Raw genomic sequence first — 20261 nt, forward strand, 5'->3', positions numbered from 1 at the left:
CCCAAAGTGAAACTTCAGTCCCTGAAATCCACCTCTGAAAGTATATACAAAATTAGGAATGTCATATGATGAATCATGGGTGTGACATTCTCCCCATTAGGTGGATGGTACATACAGCTCTAACAAACAGAACCACCCTAATGAAACTAAACTTCATTCTTACCCTATCTGATATATAAATTTAGGACACTGCAATTTTATTAAAATAAATCAGATGCAAATCAGCAAGGCCTCTTCTAATTCCAGTTCTATTTCAGAACTGGGTGCTAGAAAATGTGCAAGAGGCCTAAATCGGATTTGTTTCCCCTCTATACAAGTACTCCCTCTGTCGAGGGTGCTCATCACAAGTCTTGTTCACCACAACTTTGCAGCACAGTGCACTGTTCAATCAACAACACTGTCACCAGAGTGCCTTAAGGATCCAAGCCTTAGATTGCACAGGAGACTACGGAGAAGTGAAGGCAGTCAAGTTCAAGTTTTCATTTTCTAACTTAAGAGACAATCAAAACTCGGGTGAAAGAACACTGTTCCCCAAAATTGGTTCCCCAGGCACACCTCAGGCTTATGAGCTTTCTTGAGAAAGCAAGTGACTTGTTGGAACGGGCAGCCATTTAATATTCAGCTATCAAAAGTGGAACTCACATGATCTTTGAAGTACTGGCACCTTGCACGATATGCTTTTCTTGCCCTCCACATCTTCACAAAAGACTGGATCTATAGAAACCGTACATGGGTATTAAAGATTCAGAACATTATCAATAAAACTGCTGTCTGCTCCTCTTATCAGTTACAGGGTGGCTTCCATGATTTGCAACAAATAAAAATGTCTTCGAATTTAATGCTGTCACATATTGTGAACAAAATATGAAACTTTACCCGGAATGAAATTACCTTGATAATAGCTGCAGCACTATTTTGCAGCATCATTAGCCTGTTCTTGTATGCCTTCCTCTGTTTATATCCTTTCCAAGAAGACTAGAAAAAAAAACATTGAGCTGATTCAACCAGTTTCTCCAACCACTCAGTCATTTCCCCCGAAACATTCCTAATTGCACGAGACTAGCAGATTTTGAAACAACAAAAACAGAAAAGAATATGTTCTGGTATAACAGAAAAAAATGTATCAAAAAATAAAAGCATAATTTTAACACAATCCACACTAGTGATAGTAACACTAGTGTCTTTTTATTTTGAAAATAGTTTAATTGAACATTTTTTGAATATATAAACACAAAAATACAAAACAGATAAACAATCGTCCCTCACCCCCCCCCCCCCCCCCCCCCCCCACACACCCCCCCCCACCCTCAATCCCTCCCCATCTAACTTTTGACAGTGACCAGTTCTTTGAAATACTTGACAAATGACTGGCATCTTGTGTAAAAACTCCTAATCGACCCTCTCAACGTGTATTTAATTTTTTCAAGTTACACAAACTCCATGAGGTTCCCCAGCCATGTCGAGGCACTAGATGGGGGAAGCTGACCTCCACTCCGACAGAACCCACCTGCGAGCAGTCAGCGAGGTGACGTTTGCCTCCGACCTGTCAGCAGCTCTGGCAGGCCCGAAACCCCAAAAATGGCTTCTGGGGGCCAGGCACCTTTGCAAGATCGTCGACATGCTGCCGAAGGAACCCCAGAGGTTTGCTAGCTTAGGGCATACCCAGATCCCAGACCATATGTACATGATTTGCTGGGCCCCTCCAACACCGCTCACACCTAACCTCTACCCCATCAAACACCCGACTCATCCTAGCCCTTGTTAAATGCGCCACCTTAAATTGTATGAGCCCGATCCTTGCACACAATGAGGTGGCATTCACCCTCCGCAGGGCTTCACATCACACCATGTCCTCTGCCTCACCCCCTTGCTCTTCCTCCTACCTGGCCTTAATCCCCTCCAGCATCGCTACGTCCTCTCCCAGAATCCTCCCACAATTCCAAAATGATGCCCTCTTCTGCCTCTGCCAATGACAATATCCTCTCCACCTCTGCCAATGACAATATCCTCTCCACCAACGACTATGACCGTAACACCGGGAAAATCCTCCTAGCAATATTCCGAAGCTGCAAGTATCTGAACGCGCCGGTGTTTGCTAACCCAGTCTCCTCCACTAACTCCTCCAGACTCTCAAACCACCCCTCTGGGATTAAATCTCCCATTATCGCCAACCCCTTCTCCTCCCAGCCCCCAAACCTGGCATCCAATCTTGCCGGTTCAGACAATTGATTGCCCCTAATCAGAGTAATCTTTGATCCTCCTCCCGCCTTAAAATGCTGCCGTAGTTGTCTACATTTTTTCAATGTGGCCACCACCACCGGATTCCCTTCAATCATCCTGGAGCTAACAGCAGCGGAGCCTTCACTAACGCCCGTAGCCCAGTTCCCTCACACGACCTAGCCTCCACCTTCACCCAGACTGCCTCTTAATCCCCGCACCAGCCCAACACCTTCTCCGCATTCGCTGCCCAGTAATAGGACATCAGGTTTGGCAGCGGCAAACCCCCAGACTGCCAGTTCCTCTGTCGGATCCTTTTCCGAATCCTCACCACCTTACCCACCGATATAAACGTTGAGACTAAACCTTCCACCCCCACAAAAAGCACCTTTGGTAAAACATCGACAGGCATTGGAATAAAATGAAAAAGCATAGCAAAATATTCATCTCCACTGATCGCACTCGCTCAGCAGAGACAGAGGGATGCTGTCCCACCTCCGTAAATCCCCCTTAACCCCACTCACAAAACATGTAAATTAAACTTCCAGAGCCGCCCCCAATCCTGAGCCACCCTCACCCTTAAGTATCTAAATTAATGTGGAGATGCTGGCGTTGGACTGGGGTGGGCACAGTAAGACGTCTTACAACACCAGGTTAAAGTCCAACAGATTTGTTTGGAGTCACTAACTTTCGGAGCGCAGCTCCTTCATCAGGTGAGCCTCATTCCTTTGACTTATACCAGTGGAAGCAGACTATCACCACCCTTGGTGGCTCATTCGCCCACGGTTTTGGCTAAAGTGACCGATTGGCTCTATCCAACTCCATGGGGGTTCGTCATCAGCTTCCTTCCTCAGCATCGTCGCAATAAACTCTGTCGGCCTCGGGCCCTCCAGTCCTTTGGCAGCACCACGATCCTCAAATTCTGCAGCCGCGATCTATTCTCAAGGTCCTCCACCTTGGCTCTCAGAGCCTTATTTCTGTCCTCCACCTCGGCCAGTTCAACTTCCAATGAGGTGAGCTGGTCACTGTGCCTCGACAGTGCCTCCTCCATCCCCTCACCTAGTTTCTGCATCACCTACAATATTCTCCCAAGTGACTCCCTGATCGGGGATCAGCAGAGCTGCCACCGACTGCTGGAACGATTCCAGCATCGCCCTCCAATGTCTTTCGAAAAGTTTAAGTTATGCCACCATTACCTCTGCCAGTGTCTCTATCGTTATAAAGGCGGCCCTACCCGGCGAGCTTGCCTCCGCCATCATCCCTGCCAATGCACCTTTCGCTGTGCTCGACCCTGCCGGCGGACTGGTGTTCGAATCCTTCTTCCCAGTATTCCTTCGTTGGCTCTTTGCCAACTAAGTCTCACCTGGGACAAATTTTCTGGAGATTTGTCCCCCAAACAACAGGTGGAAAGAACCCAAAACCCAGGACTCTAGCAGGAGCTACCCAACATGTGTCCTCCTCCTACATGTTGTCACCGGAAGTCCCCATAACACAAATATCTAATGAATGATTTATCTTTAAAATTTTACACGTTAACTATTTGCTTACAAGTTAGCAATCCTATTGTCAAAGAAACCTAGGTAATTCTTCAGCAAAAGAAGGATTTGCCCAAAACTAAAAATTCAGCATGTGTGAATGGTACCATGCCACAATCATTTATTTCAATATGTCCATCCTTAAAGACTTGATTCTTAAAATTTCCAAGCACACCTGTAGCCTAATGGTAGAAGGTTCCTGTTTGTGGAGGTAGTTCATTCGTTCTTTGTAAGCTTTTCTCACAAGGTATCCTCTTGCCCTTGCCTGCAGACAAACAATCCGATTTTCATTGGCTAACCAGAGCTGCTTGCGGTGGTAATTATCAGTTAAACGGCCAGTAATATCCTGAAGAAAATAATTAATAGGAGTCATCATGTGAGTAGCAAGTGAACAACACCTGGATGCTAAAACCACAGGTTATATCAATCATTGAATATGATGTGCGTCTATGAATGTAAGTTCAAGAAACTTCCAAATTAATCTTCATGTTGTCATTTTGCACAGGTTGAGCTGATTGAACAAAATATTTGGCACCCACCCTCAACCCTTTCCATTCTTCACTACTATCTGAAGAGCAGAATGTGCATGAAGCCAAGGTTGAGCGTGCAACATAATGGTCTGGGTCTTGACCTCACGATGGAAAGCATGTGGCTATGTTAAATGGGATGCAAGGCACTGCACTTGGAGATGTATAATGGAGGCAGGAGGTGGGGTGTGGTAGTCTGTTTTATGAAAGAATGGAAGGTACTTTTTGTACGTAAGAGGTAATTGTACCTGTTATTAGGTAAAGTTTAATACATTGGATCAGAAGTGTTCAACTTTCATCTGTGTTTTGAGAGACCTCATTATTCAACCTGTAAAGCTGAACATTTCCCCCTCTTAGAACAGAGCATTAAATTCAGTTAGTTACTATTTGCTTTGGGGCGGGGAGGGGGGTGGGGTGAAAATCGCTTTTGTATGTGTTAATCCTGCAAATGCTTTCCTTTTCTTAAAACTGTGGGACACAAATTTATAAGAGTTGCAAGGGGGCTATGAGGAAGAAGATTTTTATGCAGCGAGCAGTAAAAGGCCTGGAACTCTACCTACAAGGGCAATGGAAGTGGAAACAATCAATATGTTAAAAATAAACTGAACGGATACTTGAGGGAAATAAACTTGCAGGCTACTGGAATAGAACAGGAAATGGGACTGGTTGGGCTGCTTTGCAGTGAGTCAGCATGGCCTCAATGGGCTCAATGGCCTCCTTCAGTGTTGTAATGATCCTGTACTTAATTTATGGCAGGGCGGGCCAGCTGGGTAAATGCTTTTGAGTATTATATGAAGTCTCACAAAACAAGAGCACACTGCATGAGGAATCACATGAATGAAACGGTTGTACAGTAGTTAGCTCTGCTGCCTCACAGCGCCAGTTCAATTTCAGCCTTGGGTGACTGTGTGGAGTTTGCACATTGTTCCCCGTGTCCGGGTGGGTTTCCTCCGGGTGCTCCGCTTTCCTGCCACAAAAATGTGCAGGTTAGGTGGATTGGTCATGATAAAACTTCCCCCTAGTGCTGAGGGATGCACTGCTGGTGGGATTACGAGAATAGGGTGGGGAATGGGCCTAGGTAGGGTGCTCATTCAGAGGGTCGGTGCAAACTCAATGGGCTGAATGGCCTCATTCTGCACTGTAGGGATTCTATGGAAACAATGTCTCAAAGCTGTGTTACCTTGTTTTGTACTTGCATATGGTCCACAAGGCTCTATAGTTTTAAAAAGTGGCCATAATGTTTGGATACTTCTACACTGCATGATACATTTCTACCAAAAACAGCATGGTCAGACTTGGCTTCTTAGCCAACCATCCATTTACTTCACTAAATGTATTTTGGGAGCAATTATTTGTTTGAAATACAATTAAGGAGAATGCAAACCTTTCTGCTCACATTTTATCCTCGACAGTGAACAACAAAAAGACATTTCAAAACGATTCACTGATAATCAAGACAAATGCTCGTGTATAGAAATAAATGACAAATTGTGCAGTAATTGTCAGCAGCATGTTGATAAAATGTTCCTGTTTAGCTTAGCTGAAATTTTGAAGCCAATATATCCTATTTAAATTTTCATAAAACCTTTCTGTTTGATGGTAAATTGTGTTGGCAGATGACATGTGGCACATGTGTATTCCAACACCCACCAGTTTTGAGACGGAGGCTCACCTCTGGAATTCATCAACTTTAGTGCATCAGGAGGAGACTGGTGAATAAACACTCCCCAAATTGAGGGTTATGAGTACTGGATTGTTGGTCACACCTTATTAAAAATCTGAAATTAGGATGGATGCTTCTTTCCTGCCAAATTTGAAATTTCTTCATGATTTAGAATTGACTGAAAACCATACCAAAAATGGTCAAGCACAGATAGGAGGTGTTTATGTCATACCAAGCAGCCAGAACAAACAGGATCAACCTTGATAAAACAAGTGACAATTTGATATTGATGGAGGAACCTGGAGCTCGCATTCCACTTGGGGCAGCACGGTAGCATGGTGGTTAGCACAAATGCTTCACAGCTCCAGGGTCCCAGGTTCGATTCCGGCTTGGGTCACTGTCTGTGTGGAGTCTGCACATCCTCCCCGTGTGTGCGTGGGTTTCCTCCGGGTGCTCCGGTTTCCTCCCACAGTCCAAAGATGTGCGGGTTAGGTGGATTGGCCATGCTAAATTGCCCATAGTGTCCAAAATTGCCCTTAGTGTCCAAAATTGCCCTTAGTGTTGGGAGGGGTTACTGGGTTATGGGAATAGGTGGAGGTGTTGACCTTGGGTAGGGTGCTCTTTCCAAGAGCCGGTGCAGACTCGATGGGCCGAATGGCCTCCTTCTGCACTGTAAATTCTATGATGATGATGATCCACATGACGGATTCTCTGTTCCGCCACGGGAGGAACATCCTGCAAGTCTGTTCCTTAAAGGCTTCACTTATAAGCCTGGTAATTAGAGAGTTATTGAGCTGTCAGCTTCACAAATCACGCTGTCTAAACAAGGCTGAGCATAATGCAGCTCTTACAGAATGTTCCCCCCCCCCCAACCCCCCACCCCCCACCCCCCGTGGGTTTGAGCAATTTGGCCCATAATGACATGACTGGATGCTTACATAAACACATTAAAATGTTTTAAAACAAACAAACATTGCTTTCATGCGCGTCAATACCAAAATAAGGAATAGATCAAAATAAACCGAGAAATGTGATGACGCAAACATGCATTCTTCATTCCACAAAACCAAATTTGTGCAGCACTGCTCATAATATGTTAGATATGTACTGCTTTACAAGAACACTGGAGCATGCCACACACCCAGCCTCATTATGTTGAAACACTCAGGATGTCTGGCAGTATCTGCGAAGAGAGGATATCAAGTTAACATTTCAGATCTGTGGGTCTGACAACTGGTCACAAACTTGAAATGTGAACCTCACCTTTCTTTCTCTATAGATGCTCATCACTTACTGAGTGTTTCCAGCATTCTGTTTTTAAATTTGGATTTCCAGCATCTGCAATATTTTGCATTTTGTTTTTGATTACTACCGTAGCTGTTTTTCCAGTTCACTGGCTGTACTTGACTGTCACGTTGTACACCACCCAGATAATTGATAGAGGATTTATATGCGAGTTGTTAAAAAAGGCAAAAGACTTCCACATCAAAACTTCAAACATTGTGACAGAGTCGCAATAATAATAATCTTTATTAGTATCACAAATAGGCTTACACTAACAAGCAATTAAGTTACTGTGAAAATCCCCTGGTCGCCACACTACAGCGCCTGCTCGGGTACACGGAGGGACAATTCAGGATGTCCAATTCACCCAACAATAAACCATTTACAGGTATATTATGTTACATTTTCACTTTCAGCTTCGATACTTACAATCAGATAGAGACACTTTATTTGCTGGATCTCAGTTGTGCTGAATTTATGTTTGTTAGAATGAAAGACACATCATTAGCAAATCACCAGGGGAGAGGAAATTAAAGGTGTAAAATTGAAATGACTGCTGATTACGACTAAATGCATCCGTAAACAAATCATTGCTTGACATTAACCCAATAGTAAATATTTTGCTTAATTCATGGAACTCCAGGGCTTTTACCAGCATTTTGCTGATTGCACTGGAGATTACTGCATAGACCAGTGGTTATTGAAACAAATGAAATCAAATTCTAATGACATTACACCAGTGGCTGGAGATCCGATTTGGTCCATTCTCATGAAAAATGCAAATCAGTGACCTTACCCATAAACATTCATACCAAGAGGTGAATTACTAAAGCAGATATAATACGCTTATGAAAGTACCAATTTTCACAAGTTGCTGACAATACCTGAATTTCCTCTTTACTGAGCTGAGTGTTGTTCTGTACAAAATGTTCTGGTTTGTCCCATGTGCCCTCAGTAGTTTCCAAATTGTAGTAGTATTCATATTTGTCCTTTATCTTGTGCATGACCCACACACTTCCATTTGGTTCTACACAATAAACACAAAGCATATGCAATTTAATGTTAATATTCATGACTGTGCTTTACTATTAGGGGTGGAATTGAGAACTGTAGCCCTGTGGGAATCTGATCTTAAACCTAATGAAGTAGATGATGCACACTAATGTTACAATATTAGTTGCTTACGACTACAAGTCCTTTTGTTTATTGGACTCCATTCAAATCAACGCTTGAACGCAATCTATAAATTGAACATTCAAATGTTATGTGGATAGGTTTGGAGAAAATGAATTTTCTACTGCAAGTCATATTTTTTGTTTTAGCTTTACTGGTTTGGATTTAAGAAAACAGTGGTCTCAAGCATTGAACAAAATGCATGAGATAAGCAGAGGCAAGTTTCTGGTTTTCCTTAAGAATCAAATTTTATTCCCATTCATCATCTTCTCACTTATCTGGCTTTTCCATCTGGTCAATTCACTGGCATCTTAACATTAAATATACTTTATGTCACCAACATACCTAGCAACACAAATCTGGTTTTATGTTTGAGAGGGTACATTAAACAGTTGCATTCACAAAACAAGACACCAGTCAGTCACAGGAGCTTTGCAGCCTTGGAATGAGATATCATGCCATAAAACTAATGAACAGGCTCATCGGTCAGGCTAAAACCCAGAGGAACAATATATGGATAGCTAAGAGATCCTTCTACCAACATATTATCAAAGATGAGATTGCGGAGTGCTTGGAAGCACATGATAAAATAGAACTGAGTCAACACGGTTTCATCAAGGGGAGGTCATGCCCTTCTGAAGAGAGAATAGGGATGGGCAATAAATGCTGGCATAACCAGCGACACCATATCCCAAAAGTGAATAAAAATAAATAAATAAATACATCTGTTAAGTGTTCTTCGAGAAGGTAATGAGGACGCTAGACAAAGGAGAACCAGTGGACATGATATATTTAGATTTCCAGAAGGCCTTTGACAAGATGCCATATAGGAGACTGTTAAATAAGTTGAGAGCCCATGGTATTAAGGGTAGGATACTGGCTAGACTAGAAGATTGGCTGACTGGCAGAAGGCAGAGAGTGGGGTTAAAGGGGTCTTTTTCAGGATGGCAGCCAGTGACAAGTGGTGTGCCTCAGGGGTCGGTGTTAGGACCACACATTTTCACAATATGCATTAATGATCTGGAAGAAGGAACTGTTGCTAAGTTTGCAGATGATACAAAGATATGCAGAGGGACAGGTAGTATTGAGGAAGCAGAGTGTCTGCAGAAGCACTTGGACAGGCTAGGAAAGTGGGCAAAGAAGTGGCAGATGGAATACAATGTGGAAAAGTATGAGGTTATGCACTTTGGTAGGGAGAATGGAGGCATAGACTATTTTCTAAATGGGAAAAAGTGTCAGAAGCACAAAGGGACTTGCGAGTCCTAGTTCAAGATAGGGTGGGGGCGTGAGCTTGGATGTGGTGCTCTTTCCAAGGGCCGGTGCAGACTGTAAATTCTATGATTCTACAATTATCTTAAGGGTAACATGCAGATTCAGTGGTCAGTTAGGAAGGCAAATGCAATGTGAGCATTCATGTCGAGGGGGCTAGAATACAAGAGCAGGGATGCTCTTCTGGGGCTTAATAAGGCTCTGGTCAGATCCCATTTGGAGTACTGTGAACAGTTGTGGGCCACATATTGAAGGAAGGATTTGCTGGCCCTAGAAAGGGTCTGCAGGAGGTTCACAAGAATGATCCCTAGAATGAAAAGCTTGCCATATGAGGAATGGTTGAGAACTCTGGCTCTGTACTTGTTGAAGTTTAGAAGGATGACGGTGGGATCATACTGAAACTTATACTGAGAGGCCTGGATAGAATGGATGTGGAGAAGATGTTTACACCAGTAGGAAAAACTAGAACCTGAGGCCACAGCCTCAGACTGAAGGGACTATCCTTTAAAACTGAGATGAGGAGGAATTCCTTCAGCCAGAGGGTGGTGAATCTGTGGAACTCTTTGCCGCAGAAGGCTGTGGAGGCCAAATCACTGAGTGTCTTTAAAACAGAGATAGGTTCTTGATTAATAAGGGGATCAGGGGTTATGGGGAGAAGGCAGGAGAATGGAGATTCGAAACATATCAGCCATGATTGAATGGCAGAGCAGACTCGTTGGGCCAAATGGTTTAATTCTGCTCCTATGTCTTAAGGTCTTATGTCACAGCAAAGTTCTCTGGTCCTACCTCATCCATGGACAATGAAAGTGGGGAACTAGCTAACTAATAGGGGAAAGAAGTCCCTCAGAATTTTCATTCTCAACCATGGTGGACGTCAGCACAAGTGCAAGATAAAGGCTGATCTGTTGCAAGCGTGTTCAATCAAATATGCTGACTGGCCTCCTAAGATTGCTGCCATCTAAATGATGTGGTTCAGTTAATTCAGTTCACACCACAAAATGTGAAGTAGCTGAGTGCACTGACTGGCACAAAGATTATGGGCTCTACAAAAATCCTGATTGTACAGCTGAAGAACTGTGAACTGGGGCTGACCACTCCCCTAGTCAAGTTGTTCAAGTGCATTGATAGCTACCCAACTACAGGTAAATCCCAAATTTGCGTTGTACCATTTTACCAGAAATGCCGGTTTTAGGGAATGGAAGAGATTGGGTTGTAAACTGTCAGATTTAGATTTATTGTCACGTGTGCAGTGAAAAGTATAGTTCTGCGTACAGTACAGGCAGATCGTTCCATACATGAAAAAAAACTTAGGATGATAAATACACAATGTAAATACATACACAAAGCAGTATACTCCGTCTGCTTCACCCTAACAACAGTAGAGAAGATGCATAGAGAGATCAATTCAGTCCATAAGAGGGTCATTCAGGAGGCTGGTAACAGCTGGGAAGAAGCCGTTTTTGAATCTGTTAGTGCGTGTTCTCAGACTTTTGTATCTCCTGCCAGATGGAAGAAGTTGGAAGAGAATAGCCCGGGTGGGAGGGACCTTTGATTATGCTGGCCACATTCCCTAGCAGCGGCAGCTGTAGACAGAGTCAACGGATGGGAGGCAGGTTTGCATGTTGGACTGGGCCGTGTTCACGGCGACTCTGTAGGTTCTTACGGTGTTGGGTCGAGTAGTTGGCATACCAAGCTGTAATACAGCCAGATAGGATGCTTTCTATGGTGCATCTGTAAAAATTGGTTATGCGTGCTGTGGCACTGGTTAAAAGCTTTGACAAAGTCAAAATGAATATTCTGCCGAGGTTCTGTGAAAATGAATATTCTGCCGAGGTTCTTGTTTATCTTTCAGGCTCTCCCGATCTTTATACCAAAGGCCTTTTTTCGGAAAGTGGACACAATCATCTCTGACTTTGTATGGGTGGGGAAGGTGCCGAGGGTGGGGAGGACCCTGCTACAGAGGCAGAGGCAGCAGTGGGGGGGATGGCATTGCCAAACTTGCTTCATTATTATTGGCTGGCGAATGTGGACAAGGTGCGGCGGTGGTGGGAAGGAGAAGGGGTAGAGTGGGTTAGGGTGGAGAAGGAATCTTGTAAAGGGTCTAGTTTGAGGGCTATGGTGACGGCAACATTGCCAATGGCTCCGAGTAGGTATTCAGGGAGCCCAGTGGTGCAGTCCACGGTGAAGATATAGAATCAGCTGAGGAGACATTTTAGGGTGGAAGGGATGTCGGTGCTAACGCTGCTGTGCGAGAATCATGGGTTTGAGCCAGGGGGTGATGGATAGTGTATACAGGAGGTGGAGGGAAGTGGGACTGGTCAAGGTGAGGGATTTGTATTTGGAGGAAGGGTTCGCCAGTCTGGAGGAGCGAAGAGAGAGGTAGAGCTGCCGAGGGGTAGTGAGTTCAGGTATCTGCAGGTTAGGGGCTTTGCACGAAAGATCTGGAAGGGGTTCCCTAGATTGCCAGGATACACCCTGCTGGGCCGATTGCTGCTTCCGGATGGGGAAGGGGAGGGAGGAATTGGGATATATAAGTGGCTGGGAAAGCAGGGAGGCGAGCAGATGGTGAAGATCAAGGAGAAATGGGAAGCGGGGTTGGGAATGGAGATCAATTGGGGAGTATGTAGTGATGCACTGCGAAGGATAAACGGGACCTCCTGTTGTGCAAGGATGAGCCTGATACAGTTTAAGCTGGTGCACAGGGTGCATATGACTCGGGCGAGAATGAGTGGGTTCTTTCAGGGGGTAACAGATGAGTGTGAGAGGTGTGGACGGGGGCCAGCGAATCATGCGCACATGTTTTGGGGTTGTGAAAAATTGGGAAGATTCTAGGCGGGAGTGTTCGCGGTCTTAGCCAGGATAGTGGAGGAGGGAGTGGACCCGGACACTTTGGTGGCGATATTTGGGGTTTCAGAGAAGCCGGAGCTCATGGAGTGGAGGAAGGCTGATGTCTTGGCCTTCGCCTCTCTGATTGCACAGCGACGGATTTTGCTGGAGTGGCGGTCGGCATCGCCACCAGGGGTAGTAGCATGGTTGGGTGACCTGTAGGACTTCCTGCGGTTAGAGAAAATAAAGTATGAGTTAAGGGGCTCAGCAGGGGAGTTTGAGAAAAGGTGGGGGATGTTTGTGACCGTGTTTGGGGAGCTGTTCGTCGCAGGGGGGTAAGGGTTGGGTGATATACAATCAACTGTATAGTTGATTGTTGGGAAGGATATTTCCCGGGGTATTTATTTGCTGTAACCTACTTTGATACAAGTTTGAATAAAATGCATTTTAAAAAATAAAATTTAAAAAAAGCTTTGACAAAGGGACAAAGCTAACTTGAAACGTTAGCTCTTTTCTCTCCCGACAGATGCTGCCAGATCTGCTGAGATTTTCCAACATTTTTTCTGTGGCACTGGTTGCTCCCCTCAACTACATGAAATCAATTGAACACACAATTCCCTGTGCAGCAATCGACATTTTTATTTCTCATGAGCTACAAAAAACACTCCCTATATTTTACAATCTCATAAGAGCCTACTATGAATTGTTGTTTCACTTAATATTTCCACTTTCTTGCAAATTGTCTGTGGGTGCAAGTGAAGCAGCAAGCAAACCAGTCAGAGAATATGGCATTGGATCCACCACTTGGTACAATTTAAAGGCTAAGAAGCAAATAATGAGGTTCTACAGTGAAACCAAGTCAAAATACGCAAGGCAAGCAATGAACCCAGAATTAGACAATGTAGTGTTTGAGTGGTTCAAACTACAACGCAGTGAAGGCAAACCACTGAAACTCTGATAATGAAGCAGACAAAGAAGTTTTCTGAGCAGATGGGAATTATGGATCCTTGTGAATTCTTCATTGTGTGTCTCAATAGATTCAAGGATAGACACGGTATTCGGAAGCTTGCGATAACTGGAGAAAAGTTTTTGGCTGATGAACAAAGTGATAAACAGTATGCTGAAGCTTTTTGACGAATTGTTCAGCCACACAACTTGACTGCCGAACAAATATTCAACGAAGCGGAGACTGGCCTCTTTCTGGCATTGCCTGCCTCAAACTGCGTGAGCCGCAGGAGGTGAAAAGCAGGCATCAAGATTTAAGGTAGCCAAGGATCGCATCACTGTGATGCTGTGTGGAAATGCAGCAGGATTCAAGCTCAAACACCTAGTCATCGAAAAGTGTGCTCAACCTCGCACATTTAAAAATTAAGCATTTACCAGTGACGTATAAACACAGCAAAAATGCTTGGATGACTCCGGAAATTTGCCAAAACTGGTTTGATCATTATGCAGTTTGCCAAATAAAAAAGCCCTTCTGTACGATTGGCTTATTTGAAGATTGAAAAACCATTGTGACTTTTGGAAAATTGTAGAGCACATCCTGATGCTGGAATCTGATCAATGGAAACATCTTCACTGTTTTTTTCTCCCACGGAACGTTACAACCAACGGATCCAAGAGTTATAAGCACGGTGAAGAACTTGAATCGGAGCAATTTTATGGAAAGCTGATCAATGATGGAGGCAAAGACTTTTGATACCAATGTCTTCTGCAAATCGTACATCATCAAAGATGCATGTTTGATTTTGCTACTGTGTGGGACCGGGGTTCCCCAGAAATCATTCAGGAGTGCTGGAAGAAACTGTGGCTGGTGGTTATGTTTGAAGGTAACCAGCAGAATATGTGGTTTTGGCATAAAGAAAAACAAACAGGCAATCAAAGAGCTGGCGCAGAACTCTTCATTGATTTAAAATATATATTTTATTCAGGCATTTATATAAACATCAATAAGAGCAAAAACAAACTGGTACAACATAATAAATAAACCCCCCCTCCCCTTCACCCATCCTGCCTTCCCCATTTTAACCCCCTAATCCCCCTCCGACACTTCAATCCTCCTTAAAGATGTCAGTGAACGGCTTCCATCTCCGGGAGAACCCATCAACCAACCCTCTCAAGACGAACTTAATCTTTTCCAACCTCCGGAATTTCACCAAGTCGCTCACCCACACGCCCGATTTCGGTGGTCCCGCAACCCAAACAAAATCTGTCTCCAGGCTATCAGGGAGGCAAAGGCAAAAACATCAGCCTCTATCACCCGATGGACTCCCGGGTCTTCCAATACCCTCATTAATGAAGAATGTCTCTGATGAAGCACTGGAAGAATGGATCAGTGTCAATGGCAATGCCAGTCATGCATGTACTGACTGACGAAGAAATAGTCATGTCCATTCTTCACCCTACAAAAGGTGACAGAAGACTCAGGAGATGAGAGTGAAACTGAAGAACTGCCTCGTCAATCATTTACCAATGCCCCAGATGCTGTGAAAACTCTAATTCAGTTCTGAGAATCGCGGGAGAATTATTCCCAGCTGGAAGTTATGTCAATGCGCCAATTAGAATGTAAAATTTGTGATGATAAATGTAAATCAATGAAGTAACTCTGCACAAACTGCTCATGAGAGCTTCTAAATAGTCTGAGGGCTGAGTCAACTGCACCCTGACACCAACAACTGAGATGCCCAGCTGCTCCTTGCGATACCAACATCCCACATGGCAGCACCATCTCCACCCCAGGCCTGCATTCTCGCTCACAAGGAGCGAAGAGTGTTAACATCTGGAATATAATGGGTGCTGATGTGCTGCTGGCTGCCAGTGATAGGCACAGTACTGTAATTTCAAAATACGTATGTTGCACATAAAATTAAGGTTTCAGTACAGTGTAATAATTTTCCTAGCAGGACAACGCTTGGTATCTGCATCACATCAAGTTCCATGACTCAACAAACACTTGTGTAACAATACCAAAGCAATAATGTACAAGAGTAATATAAAGAACAAAACAGCACAGGAAGAGGCCCTTCAGCCTGTACCAGTCATTATACCACCCTTGGCCAAAACGCTCAGCACTTCCTAGTGCCGTATCCCTCTATATCCATCCAATCCATGTATTTGTTGAGATGCTTTTGAACACCGTTAATGTATCTGCTGCCACCACCTCCCCTGGCAACGCGTTCCAGGCACTCATCACCCTCTGCATAAAAAACCTGCCTCACACATCTGCTCTAAACTTTGCCTCACTGACCTTAAACCTATGCCCCCTAATGACTGACCCCCCCACCATTGTTTTACAATGTGTAACGTGTCTAGAAATGATGTGCAGGTACTGTATGTATTGTTTTATGAATAATTGTAACAAGCTTGCCTATGTTTTATTTTCAGTCATTAGGCCGTAGCGCTCCCTTGTGGAAATTAATTTTGTTAATCGTTTGCCGATTCCTCTTTGTTTTTGTGTATGGTCCTGAACTGTGAAATAAATCCATCTTATTGTTTGACCTTATCACTGTTGTCTGATTATTTTACGATAATTCTAAGGGTGAACTACACAATATCGGTTTTAAGGAAAATCCTTCTTTACGGAATGAACTCAGCCCCAACCCATTTTGCAAAAATGGGATTCACATGTATTTGAAGGTTGTTCAAGTACATCAACAAAAATGCAACAGTGCCACCACACGACATTAGTTCTTTAATCCTCTGCTCACTAATGCATTGTTCAGGTTTGAAATCTAATCACTCTGCTCCAAACTTTAAAAAAGTCTTCACCAAGACATGGATACATGAATTGAATGCCAGAAACGAGGCAAGTGTTATATTACGTGATCGTAATATATGTTGTTACTCTTTGCTTTACTTCCAGAATGGTCTGATGGTTAGATTTCAATTAAACTACCAATCTTCAATTTAAAGCAAATTAGACTTAATGAGTAACGAATATAAATACTAATGAGTTTGTTACTCCACAGAACTATAACTGACGATAAAGCAAATCAGAAGTAGTAACTATGTTTAACTACACGTGCCAATTAAGCTATATCTCTCTAACACTCTGCTGTCTCGTCACTCCTGGTTCAAAGAGAGCCAAGATCCTCTGAGTTCAGTTTATATACCTGAATCTAGTGTTGCCATCTAGTGGTTGTCTGGCACTATGGTTCAGTTGTTAACCCTTCATATACCATCAGATATACAGATCACTACAGCAAGAGCAACAACTCTTGTCATCAAGACAACATTCAACATATATTCTAGCAGAAAAGTGTTCTGGATGAACAGGTTTGGGCTGACAAATGGCATGTCAGATTTGTGCCGTGACTATTCGACTGCCACATGTGCATCACCTTGAAGAAATAATTATACACAATTATAGAAAATTGCAAAGCATCAGAGGGTGTCCGGAGCACCATGGCTGCATCAATCAAACATAGCTTAGGCTTGTGATGAGAAATAAATAAGAGTGACATCAGCAATATTTGCTGTAACCCAGAATCAACCCTGAAATATTGCATTGACTCCTCATTTTAGAGAGAATTAACTGCAATTATTCCACTGGTCTCACTGCTGTCAGTGCAGAGAACAGCAAGACAGATTGAGACTGCACCAGCAGGTCTGTGCCTGACTTTTAGTGCTGCAAAACAACAGATTATTAATAAGTGACAGCATTTAAATTCTTTCTTCCAGACTGGTAATAAGTAAATATTCTAACAGTGAGACTGGGCTTGGTTTAAAACAGATTTTAAGGCGATACGTCATAGAATCCCTACAGTGCAGAAAGTGGCCATTTGGTCCATCTAGTGTGCACCGGCCCTTTGAAAGAGCATTCTACCCATGTCCACTCCCCCATTCCCCATAACGCCATAACCTAACCTGCACATCCTGGGCACTAAGGGGCAATTTAGCACGACCAATTCACCTAACCCACACATCTTTGGACTGTGGGAGGAAACTGGAACACCCGGTGGAAATCCACGCAGACACGAGGATAATGTACAAACTGCACACGTACGGTCACCCAAGGCCAGAATTGAACCCGGATCCCTGGCGCTGTGAGGCAGCAGTGCTGACCACTGTGCCGCCCATCTGTGTTTTTGGAATAAAACATCAACGTATTTTGGAACATAAAAGAAGAATAAATCATTCATAAGACTTCCAATCTTAACCTAACCTTTAGTCACAGGCACCAAACAAAAACCAAACATTTTGTCACAGGGTAACTGGGCACACACATATGCACCTCCCATCACAAAGGCCAGATCAAGATACTTCAACATTCTGTGCAGCTTAGTTAATTCCCCTCTTGGTCTGGCACAAGGACATTATAGCTAATGATAGAGAAAACTGTTACATATCCCTCGAGTTCCATACCATCTCCAGTCTTCTGCTTTTTTATTTCAGAGAGTTCATCTTGATAGATCTCGGCACATTCTGGTATAACCCCTCTCGGGGTTACGTTGGAAGATTGTAGAGTAGTCAGCGTCAGTTGTGGGTCACCCTTCTCAATTGCCGAATTAACCTCAGATAATGCAACAGCCACTGAAAGAGAAATAAAGGAAAGATATTTGTTAACATTTGTTATGTTTTACTTCTCAAAATAAGGCGAGACAGCATTTGATTTTTGTTTTGGGGGGCCGGTCATAGTTTTAGGATAAGAGATAGCAGATTTAAAACAGAGATGAGATGGGGCAGCGCGCTGGCACAGTGGGGCAGCGCGCTGGCACAGTGGGTTAGCACTGTGGCCTCACGGTGCCGAGGTCCCAGGTTCGATCCCGGCTCTGGATCACTATCCGGGTGGAGTTTGCACATTCTCCCCGTGTTTGCGTGGGTTTTGCCCCCACAACCCAAAGGTGCGCAGGGTAGGTGGATTGGCCACGCTAAATTGCCCCTTAATTGGAAAAAATGAATTGGGTACTCTAAATTTATTTTAAAAAAACAGAGATGAGGAGAACTGATTTCTCTTAAAAGGGTCATGAATCTGTGGAATTCACTACCCCAGTGTGCGGTGGATGCCGGAATATTGAATAAATCGGAGGAGATAGACAGATTTTTAAGTAGCAATGGGTTGAAGGGTTAGGGAGAACAGGCAGGACGGTGGAGTTGAGGCCGAGAGGAGATCAGTCATGATTGTATTGAATGGTGAAGAAGGCTTGAGGTACTGATTTGCCTCCTCCTGCTCCTAGATCTTAACTGTGAGCATTCTGCCCTCGTATAGTGAAACGTGAAAACACAAAGGCTTCCGGCAATTCTATATTGCCCCGGAGATCCCTCATATTGATTTCAAGCAGAAATAATTTAACTGAAAAGAACGTGCCTTACACACTAATTGTGAAATCCCGCGAAAAGGCTCTGGCCTGTAAATTCCTCACAATGGCAAAGTCCAGCACCGGGAGGGGAAGGTGTTCGGAATGGGTTGTATCGGAACAGGAGGAGGGGGAACGGGGAGGTTGTGCATGTGTGGGGTGTCCCGTGCGAGGCTGGGTCTTCCAATAGTTACTCTGGAGTTAGAAGTGTTTATTTCCTTCTAACTCTTTCAGAGTAATTAAAAAGGTACAAATACAGAGATCGCTAGATCTTTTTAGGCGGCTATCTTGGATGGCAGAAACAAGTGCAATTGCTTTGCCACTGACCTGCAAATCTGGGCCAATAAATAGATCTGTAACAATCTTAATTGATTACTCATTTATTCATTGATCAGGACTAGATCAGTAGGCTAATTGCGCATTTTTTGCTATTCTTAGCCTAAGAAAACTCTTTTCTTCTTAATCTGCCTTCATATTGCTTAATAACAATGGCCAATATTTTTCTCCCTAAATAACAGTGAGGCTAATGGTGCTAGCTGATATTTATGTGCAAATAATAACAGTAACACCAGGTAAGGGACAGATGCACAATTAAATTCTCATATCCAAAGGTTGCGATCAAAGTTCTGCCATTCCACCACTAGCTTTGTGAAAATAAGCTCTCACAGTCTGTCACACTATTACAATAGATAACATTGCTGTATTTGCTGGGTATACACTAAACTCGCCACAAAGGAAAGCCTTCTCCATTCCCGTCCTAACTAGTCACTACCGTCAGGCTCTCCACCTTTGAAAAATCATTATTACAAGTGTAGCAAATCATCAATCAGGTTTTAATTGTTGCAGATTTTAAAAAGTGTTGTATTTAAAAAACAAATCCTGTTTCTTAGTCTAATATTCTTCTCTCTCAAATTCTCTTTCTGTCCCGGATTTGACACTGAATTCACGCACTCTAATTTATATTTCCTTTGCATTGCTTAATTTCACAATTCTTCAATCTGATTGGTTAATATGTTTTATGTGGAGTTACTTTCCCTGTTCATTTAGGTCCCAGATTAACTTGCCATGTCTTTATGTTAAAATCCAAACATGCAAGAACAGGGCCAATTAAGGTTAGACATCGTTTGATGCTCGCTTTTGGAAAAATTGCCACCTTGTTTTGCACGTAAATATCTAACTATTTAAATGACTTTAGAGTGTGGGCTTTTCTGGGGAACAATATTGCACATTTTCACAATTTCTGAGTGTTTCATTTCTTAGTCTTGAGGTCAGACATCAAGTCCCTTTTACTTTGGATTCTTCCAGTACACAAAGGAATATTTGAATCTACCCTTTCAATCACATGAATTAATTATCACCTCAAATTAGTTCATTGGTTAAACCCCTCATTTCAAGAAATATAAATTTTGTTTTAATGAAAGACAATCAATGGGGAGGCGGTGGCGTAGAGGTATTGTTGCTGGACTAGTAA

The 20261-nt window shown here is 43.3% G+C and overlaps 1 protein-coding gene across 2 annotated transcripts in view; it reads right to left on the reverse strand.

Annotated features, from left to right (window-relative positions):
• iqgap2 (IQ motif containing GTPase activating protein 2) overlaps positions 1-20261 on the reverse strand; it is a 424926-nt gene that overhangs the window by 105893 nt on the left and 298772 nt on the right. For both annotated transcript variants that reach the window (XM_072516040.1, XM_072516041.1), the window contains 5 exons: positions 17859-18026; positions 8111-8253; positions 3928-4098; positions 892-975; positions 643-714 (listed from right to left, as the gene is read on the reverse strand). In XM_072516040.1, the coding sequence (XP_072372141.1) occupies positions 643-714; positions 892-975; positions 3928-4098; positions 8111-8253; positions 17859-18026 (638 nt within the window). The remainder of the gene's footprint in view (positions 1-642; positions 715-891; positions 976-3927; positions 4099-8110; positions 8254-17858; positions 18027-20261) is intronic.

The sequence above is a fragment of the Scyliorhinus torazame genome, chromosome 9 (genome assembly GCF_047496885.1).
Source record: "Scyliorhinus torazame isolate Kashiwa2021f chromosome 9, sScyTor2.1, whole genome shotgun sequence".
NCBI lineage: Eukaryota > Metazoa > Chordata > Chondrichthyes > Carcharhiniformes > Scyliorhinidae > Scyliorhinus > Scyliorhinus torazame.